Below are 9,600 nucleotides of genomic sequence, written 5' to 3' on the forward strand. Positions count from 1 at the left end.
TCGGTCTTCTCTTGTACATATTCCTTCTCTTTGAGTTTCTTGTTTCAAGTAACACTGCCATTGTTGTTGCTGAGTTAGTACGGCAACCCGTGTACATGCGTACCCGTGTGCTGTTTATATGGTTTTGGTTTTTGTGAAAGTGCGCCGCAAAAGAGATGGTGGTGGGTAAAAGTATCAATGTTTGTTCAATGTATCCTTTTCTAATCCAAGTCATCGATCGGTAGCTTTGTCTACCTTTTCTGTTCTTTTGTTTTTATATTTTGTGCCTGTAACTTTCACTTTAGTTTGTACATAGCAAGATATTGAATCATCACTAACAAATAATTGGTATTAACTTGGGAGGCTCGGGAACTGACAACTGGCTGTTGATAAAAGTATTTGAAGGTGGGTTAAGTGCGCCAGTCCTGTCCTGTTATTGCTAGATAGTCGTTAGGAGGCGGCAAAGTATAGGCAAGTAACTCCAATCAAAGCAAGGTATAATGCTAGGGGGGAAAAGTGTCTCTCTCTTATGGCAACATAATGACAAGGTATACGCCTTTTGCAAGGCATCATGCTAGGAAACTGCTTAACGGTCCTCTACTGGGCTCTTGCCTGTCATCAAACAGAAGCAAGCAAAGTATACATGAGCCTTCTCTACTATATTATTCAAAGCGTAGGCCAAACAAAGCAAAGTTCTATGAAGAAGATCCATAATCCTAGCTAGTTATTTGCCTGCGTACACATAGCATCTCCTTTCCGTACCCAAAAGGTTCGCCATACTTTCAATGCATATACATTACTCGGACTGATTCCTATGAACTATGAAATTAATCATATACCCTGGAAAAAGAAAATTTTGATTCTAACGGTGAGCCCCTTGGATTAAATTGAAGAACCATTTACATAAGCGGTGTTAAATGTGGATTGAACTTTTCTTGAAGCAATTTGGCTGACAATCTCCAATGAGCCAAGGCCTACTTCCATTTTTTGGGCATAAAACCGGTAGGATAAGGTAAGGGAGGTTATCAACTTCCATCTAATTTTCAGCATGTAATCCTCCTTGTCTTCTGATCTCATCAAACAGGATGACCTCTGGCTACTACAGTATACAGAATTGTCATGATTGAAGCTTGTTCCACAAAAAGAGTGCTCTTCTTAGAATGGGATCCGCAGAAAAGCCTTCTGCATAAGCTCCAATTGCTCTCAGGAGGCTTATCAGTTTCTCTCCACCATCCTGAACCAGAACGCCACCAAAGAGAGACTTACCATATGGAAATTCCATCTATTTGAAAATTTTTACAAATATTTAAGGAAATATACTACTCTTTTAACAAATTACTATACACACCTCTGGTTTCCGGAACACGAGATCAGATGTTTTAAAAGGCACCATGTATGGTGGTAGATCAGATCTCAGGGTTGCCTGTGAAGGAGCTTTGAATAAGAAGCTATGAATTTAAGTAAAATAAAAAATGAAAAACCTACATAGCTAGAAGACTAGAAGTACATGTGCAATATATATGAGAAAAATGGAGAAACTTGATACCAAATTGCTTCTAATAACTTGGTAGTGATGTGGCCTAATCTTGTCCCTACAGCTACATTAGAGTTGGTGAATGGTGGTTGATGCTCTATCTTCGAGGTGTGATGTAGGGGCAAGATTAGGCCACATCACTACCAAGTTGTTTTAAGCAACTTTATATATATATATATATATATATATATATTCTCAAAAGGAACGATCATTTTTTATATATTGGGAGAATTGTATTCCTAAATGGATAAACATTTGTAACATAACAGATTCCGCTAATACAATACATTAGATACTAATTCCTGATTGCACATATAAATGGCATGTATTAGACATGTAATTTAACTTAATTATAGTTATAGCCAGGAAAACATTTGTCATAATTTTTTTTTTCCGAATATGTTTTTTGAACATTGTATTCAAGGATATTCGCATATTGAGTATATTTAGGATATCAAATACACTCAGTAGCCATATTTGGACAGTATCCAAATTAGAATAATCTTCAGCGGGTCTGAATTCAGTCAGTTCTGAAGATTGATTTGGCTATAATGAATTCAAATATAGGTTCAAATAATCACATTTGGAACCAGAATCAAAGAATCACTCCTTGTATTATATCCTCTATTTTTTACAAAAGCCTTAGTTCAAGGATGACTGCCTGATAATCTTTTACCACTTGCAAGTTCCTTGGTCTTGAGAACATTGAAAGTATGACGAGACGTATAGACTATGGAAAGAGATATGACGTAAAGTCTGATCATCAGGCTAGCAATTTTTTTTTTGATTTAAACGAGAACTACTGTGCTGCATGTTTTCGTCAAAAGTTGGTATTGCTGTGGAATTCATTATATCTTCGGTCGATTACAACAAATTCAAAAGATAGTCTTTTTATAAGACGTCTTTTACACAACAAAGAGAAAATTACAACTTTTTAGAAACAAACGCAGGATCGTTGTTTGGATCGCTGCTTGCGTGAGATCTTTGCCTGTGTCGGGAGTGCTTTGACTCGTGGACCACCAATTCACAGATTCTGATTGAATCTTGAGGGGTTTAATGATTCTTCCTTCGTTTATCGAAGTGAGAATTTGAAACGATATCTTATCAAAGTAAGATAGTCGTTCTTCTTGAAATCAAGTCAAAGCTCGAATCTCAAGGGATGGCTAGAAGCTCAGGAACTCTGCTCTCTCTGCTCCAAAATGCTCAAGAATGATCAGCCCCCTTAAACAAATGATCACAGGGGGTATTTATAACCCCTGGACGAATAACCACTTCCGAGACAGTGTTTGCTGTCTCGGCGGTCGAGACAGCAAAGACTGTCTCAGGTTCCGAGACAGTAAATGTTGTCTCGGAAATTCTCAACCGCCCAGCAGTTTTCTTGTAACTGCCTTCCCACGTTTTACAACTCCGTTATTTTGGCAGTTATCAACGTGATTCTCGCCCACGACGTTTCCCACGTTCTTGAACAATTGGTGGCCACGTGTCGGCGGTTACAAAACAGTTTCTGACTTCTTTGAGAGCTATCTCGTGGGCGAGACAGAGAATACTGTCTCGCGGGCGAGACAGAGAATGCTGTCTCGCATGGCGAGACAGAGAACACTGTCTCGCCTGCGAGACAGTAACAACTGTCTCTGCCTCGCCTGGCGAGACAGAGAATACTGTCTCGCCTGCGAGACAGTAAAGACTGTCTCGCGTGCGAGACAGCCCATACTTGTATTCTCTTGATTTGAATGATTCCCTCTTGAGTTATATTTGAATATCTTTTTAGCATTTTTTGACGCCTACAGATACCTCCTCTAAAGTATTCCAGACTCATTCTTGTATAGAGAAGTCCGGGATACTTTGGATAAGATAGATTTTACTTACGATATCTTCAATACTTGATTGAGTAGATTGTGTGGAGAAATCCATAAAATGGCTTCGGCTCTTGATCTCTTCATCCATTAGTCTATTCAGTTCTTTGTAGAATAGCTAATGCTTCTCCGGCACTGCGTTTATCGCTTGACCGTTGTTGAGATCTTGAATCGAGGTCGGTATCTCTTTGACTTTTATCACCAAATTGATACTTGTATGTCCCTCGAGAGTTCGTCAGGTTATCCTTAAGAATATTCAGATTAATATTCTCTAGAAACTTCCTGTTGAATGTAGGAAAACAGTTTAGACTCGTGTACCTATTGAAGTATTTTGGTCTGTTTTTTGTTGGTAGAGATGAACCCGATGATGGAGAGGAAGAATTTTATATTCTATCTCCTGGTCTCTTGTTTGTTGGTAGAGATGAACCCGGAATCGAAGAGGAAGAATTTTATATTCTATCTCCTAGTCTCTTGTTTGTTGGTAGAGATGAACCCGGAATCGGAGAGGAAGAATTTTATATTCTATCTCCTGGTCCAAAGGAAACTCAAAGTGAGATCTCGAGTTTTGAGGTGATCCTAACTGTAGGAAGGTTTGATTACTCGATTTATGTACCTCTCGTTCGTGGAATGAATCGAGAAGGGATTTTGGTTGTGGTCCTAACTGTAGTAAGGTTTGACCAAGTAAGAGTTTTGAGACGATCCTAACTGTTTAAAGGTTTGATCGTTCAATTTGTGGACCTCTCGTTCATGGAAGGAATCGAGAGGGGATTTTGGTTTTGGTCTTAACTGTTTAAAGGTTTGACCAAATAGGCAGTGAGATGATCCTAACTGTTTAAAGGTTTGATCATTCAATTTGTGGACCTCTCGTTCATGGAACGAATCGAGAGGGGATTTTGGCTTTGGTCCTAACTATTTAAAGGTTTGACCAAATGGGATTTTGGCTTTGGTCCTAACTGTTTAAAGGTTTGACCAAGATGGGAATTCGAGACGATCCTAACTGTTTAAAGGTTTGATTGCTCGATTTGCGGAGCTCTCGTTCATGGAAGGAATCGAGAGGGGATTTTGGCTTTGGTCCTAACTGTTTAAAGGTTTGACCAATTGAGGGTTTTGTGAGGGAAGATTGATCTAAAGAAGTGATCGAATCTCATCTCAGCAAAAGAGTATTCGGAAATCACCGTGGGGATGTAGTGTTTATCACTTTATTTGTAATGATCGGGTTATCCCTAAGAAAATTACATATAGCATTCTTCTGAGAACTTCCCGTTACATGAACCATCCACCGCCAGCTTCTTTCGCGAAACTGGGTCTAACATCATACTGAGTTACATGACCGGGTTATCCTTAAGGATATTACATGTAAAAATTCTCCAGGAACTTCCCGTCAAGAGTGCGAAACAGTTTAGACTAATATACCTATTGGAGTATTGAGGAGCAGTTTATACTCGTATACTCTTCGGAGTTTTGAAAAGCAGTTTATACTCGTATACTCTTCGGAGTGACATGAAGAAGCAGTTTATACTCGTATACTCTTCGGAGTTAAGGGAAAACAGTTTATACTCGTGTATCCCATGGAGTTAAGGAGAACAGTTTATACTCGTGTATCCAATGGAGTTTAAAAGTCATCTTTACTTGGCTTGTTTCGCCGTTATGACGCCGGAGTCAATTAAGGCTTGGATTTTGTTTTTGAGTCCAAAGCAAATCTCGGTGGGATGAAGAACCCTTCTGTGGTACGCATAGTAGTTTGGATCCGTAATCCTCTTAGCTCCCTCCTGATCTTTAATAGGTGGTAGCTCAATTTTATCATTGGCGATGAGGTATTTCAAGATGGCTGGAGCTTCATCATCTTCGAAAGAATACTCCTTTTGAAACCTCGGATCGGGAGTCGCATTCCCAGTGATTGCATATGTCATCGGTCGGCTTCTCTCAGCTTTCTTTCTTTTAAGAAAATGTTCAGCTTGTTCACCGCGTATTTTTAAATCTTTTCAAGTTTTGGATGGTACGACCCCCAGGGCTTCCAGGACATCGATAGAGAGATTATTGTGGCATGTTTGCAGGATGAACTCCTCTGTAACAGGATCTCTGCAATTCAATGCCTTGTTACGGAAGCGCTTGACAAAATTGTCGACTGACTCTCCGTCTTTTTGCTTCTCATCTAAAAGGGATCCGATTGACACTTCAGTGTTGTCATCGAAGAAATTGCTGAGGAACAAACTTTCCATGTCATCCCAGAAATTGCTGAAGAAATATTATCCTTTTTTGGATGATATTCCTTTTTGAGCTGTATTCGGATATCTCCCAGCAAATGGGAATTCGAGACGATCCTAACGGTTTAAAGGTTTGATCGTTCAATATGTGGACCTCTCGTTCATGGAAAGAATCAAGAGGGGATTTTGGTTTTGGTCCTAACTGTTTTAAAGGTTTGACCATGTGAGGACTTGAGACGATCCTAACTGTTTAAAGGTTTGATCGTTTAATTTGTGGACCTCTCGTTCATGAAAGGAATCGAGAGGGGATTTTGGCTTTGGTCCTAACTGTTTAAAGGTTTGACCAAATAGGAGTTTGAGACGATCCTAACTGTTTAAAGGTCTGATCGTTCAATTTGTGGACCTCTCGTTCATGGAAGGAATCGAGAGGGGATTTTGGTTTTGGTCCTAACTGTTTAAAAGGTTTGACCATGTGAGGACTTGAGACGATCCTAACTGTTTAAATGTTTGATCGTTCAATTTGTGGACCTCTCGTTCATTAAAAGAATCGAGAAGGGATTTTGGCTTTGGTCCTAACTGTTTAAAGGTTTGACCAAATGGGAATTTGTGAGGGAAGATTGATCCAACGAAATGATCGAATCTCATCTCAGCAAAAGAGTATTCGGAAATCACCGTGGGGATGTAGTGTTTATCACTTTGTTTGTAATGATTGGGTTATCCCTAAGAAAATTATATATAACATTCTTTCGGGAACTTCCGTTACACGAACCATCCACCCCTAGCTTTCTTCGCGAAACTGGGTCTAACATCATACTGAGTTACATAACCGGGTTATCCTTAAGAATATTACATGTAAAAATTCTCCAGGAACTTCCCGTCAAGAGTGGGAAACAGTTTAGACTCGTATACTTATTGGAGTATTGAGGAGCAGTTTATACTCGTATACTATTTGGAGTGTTGAGAAGCAGTTTATACTCGTATACTCTTCGGAGTTTTGAGAAGCAGTTTATACTCGTATACTCTTCGGAGTGACATGAAGAAGCAGTTTATACTCGTATACTCTTCGGAGTTACATGAAGAAGCAGTTTATACTCGTATACTCTTCAGAGTTAGGGGAAAACAGTTTATACTCGTGTATCCCATGGAGTTAAGGAGAACAGTTTATACTCGTGTATCCAATGGAGTTTAAAAGTCATCTTTACTTGGCTTGTTTCGCCGTTATGACGCCAGAGTCAATTAAGGCTTGAATTTTGTTTTTGAGTCCAAAGCAAATCTCGGTGGGATGAAAAACCCTTCTGTGGTACGCACAATAGTTTGGATCCGTAATCCTCTTAGCTTCCTCCTGATCTTTAATAGGTGGTAGCTCAATTTTATCATTGGCGAGGAGGTATTTCAAGATAGCTGGAGCTTCATCATCTTCGAAAGAATACTCCTTTTGAAACCTCGGATCGGGAGTCGCATTCCCAGTGATTGCATATGTCGTCGGTCGGCTTCTCTCAGCTTTCTTTCTTTTAAGAAAATGTTCAGCTTGTTCACAGCGCATTTTCAAATCTTTCCAAGTTTTGGATTGTACGACCCCCAGGATTTCCAGGACATCGATAGAGAGATTATTGTGGCATGTTTGCAGGATGAACTCCTCTGTAACAGGATCTCTGCAATTCATTGCCTTGTTACGGAAGCGCTTGACAAAATTATCGACTGACTCTCCGTCTTTTTGCTTCTCATCTAAAAGGGATCCGATTGACACTTCGGTGTCGTCATCGAAGAAATTGCCGAGGAATAAACTTTCCATGTCATCCCGGCAATTAATGCTTCCTGGCTTGAGACGTCGGTACCAATCGAAGGCGGGCCCACGAAGGGTGCCAACGAATGACCGGACCATTAAAGCCTCATTTCCAGAGATCATGCCCAAATGAGACTTGAAATAAATCAAGTGCTGAGTAGGCGAGCTTTTCCCGTCAAACGGTGTGAAGTTAATCAAACTGAATTTTGTCGGGTATGGTATTGAATCTCATTCTCTTGGATAGGGACATGGAATACCCGTCTTTTTCACTTCTTGAGCCGTCATCAAAGCATTGACTTTATTTTCAAGCTCTTTCATTTTCTCGTCATCGTCTATGTCTTCATTCGAAGGACGTTGAGAAGAATGAGTTAGGCCACCCCCTGTAAGAGGTGCCATTGAACCACCCCCAATATCATTATTGGGAGGGTGCGTTAAACCACCCCCAGCGTTATTGCTATTGGGAGGTGTATCAGCCATAATAACTTCATCCACTTCTGGATCACTGTCATCTACAACATTCTGAGTATGGTGGCTGGATTCAGCTCGCTGACTGGACTCAGGAGGTTGAGACCATTGAGTTAGCAATTCTCTCATTTGTTGGATAGCTAACTCCATCTCTGTCTTCATCTCAGCTCTAATTTCTTCACGTTGCTTCGTTAGAGCTTCTTGAAGCATTTGAGCAAATTGATCAGAGGTGATCGTGAGTACTTTTCTGGTTTGTCATGTGCGAGATACCGTATCATCCGAAGCGATCGCAGAACAAGTGTCCGAAAGCTCATCCTCTGATGACATTCCTTAATGCATTCTCTTGTAATCTCTGCGTCTGATGGCTCCTAATTGGAGTCGGGACATTCGTTTGGCAATTCTTGAATTGACTTTTCCTCTCGGGGAAAAGTCGGGATTTGATTCACTTGAATGCCATTTAGATTTTTTTTTATCAGCCACGTTGATGGTGACTTTAGGGAATTCATCATCTTGGACAGCTGATCTTCTCTTTCGGAAATGTCTCGGCTTAGGCTTTGACATATCGGTGAAAAGACTGTGGAATACCGAGACTCTTCAAGGGATGGCTTCTCGTTTTGTGTAGTTATATTCCGACAATGCTGGTTTTATAAGTCGTGCACAGGAACAATGAGAGCTTATTTCTCGAATAATTCTCTTTCGAAATTTATTCACACCTCCAACTTGATAATACGATTCATCGGTATGATTGCCAAAAAATCGTATCGTCTGTTGGCATGACCTCCCAGGTATGACGATGTCTTTTGGTGAATGCGTCTTTTTCTGGGGGTGTAAAACCTTGTTGGCATTCTCAGGATAATTTATTATTGTCTTTGAGCGATCCAAGGTTATGTCGGGAGTCGCACGTTTAGAACCACCCCTTGCGGATATGGAGTCTTAACGGGCTCCGAATGCTGATTTTGCACAACTCCAGACTTTGGAATCCAAACTTTGCAGAGTTTTGGCAGTTCTTTGGCCACCGTTTCCCTGTTTCTTTCTCGTCTTTGTTGTAAGAGAGCACGGGCATGAGCAGTGTTTGTATGACGCTTTTGTATACGTTCTTTGAGGGTCGACCGAGTCCTTTTGACGAGAGTCCATTCCTCCGTCGTGAGTTGTGCAGAAACGTGAGTAGTTTGTCGTTGAGTTGAACAAGCCACTTGTTGTTTCCTCGACTCTAAGTCCGCATAATAACGAACTCCGTCGGTTTGTTCTAAGGCCTTAGCCAATTGTCGAGCACGGCGCTGGCGCTGTCTCTGACGAGCTCTCTTCGTCAGCACCGGTGGGCTTTGATTTGATGACTTTTTAACTAGATAAGAGTCATCACGAGCAGAGATGTTGCGAGTAGAATTCTCAGCAACAATCAGGCGAGAGTCTTCATTTGTAATGTTCGACGGAGTCGAAAACTTAAAAACCTTCTTAGAAGACAAAATTTTCCTGCATTTGTGAAGCGAGGAAAACTTTGAGGATGAGGATGACAGATATTCCTCAAACTTTGCTTGGTCGAATTCATATTCAACCGTGGACTCAACCAATATCTTGATCGGCTGCGACACGACGGTCTCGGTAGCGAAACCGTTGGCTCCCACAGTGGTCGCCAGTTTGTTTTCGCCAAAAGTTGGTTTCATTGTGGAATTCATTATATCTTCGGTCGATTACAACAAATTCAAAAGAGATGGTCTTTTTATAAGACTTATCTTACACAACAAAAGGAAAATTATAACTTTTTAGAAACAAACGCAGGATCGT

General features: G+C 40.6%; 1 protein-coding gene across 2 annotated transcripts in view; it reads right to left on the minus strand.

Annotated features, from left to right (window-relative positions):
* The window catches only part of LOC109851203 (DNA polymerase I), an 84,679-nt gene continuing 75,696 nt past the window's right edge, over positions 618-9,600 (minus strand). For both annotated transcript variants that reach the window (XM_020421242.1, XM_020421241.1), the window contains 2 exons: positions 1,328-1,402; positions 618-1,213 (listed from right to left, as the gene is read on the minus strand). In XM_020421242.1, coding sequence (XP_020276831.1) covers positions 1,097-1,213; positions 1,328-1,402 — 192 coding nt within the window. In that variant the 3' untranslated portion in view covers positions 618-1,096. The remainder of the gene's footprint in view (positions 1,214-1,327; positions 1,403-9,600) is intronic.

This window comes from Asparagus officinalis, chromosome 8 (genome assembly GCF_001876935.1).
Source record: "Asparagus officinalis chromosome 8, Aspof.V1, whole genome shotgun sequence".
Classification (NCBI taxonomy): Eukaryota; Viridiplantae; Streptophyta; class Magnoliopsida; order Asparagales; family Asparagaceae; genus Asparagus; species Asparagus officinalis.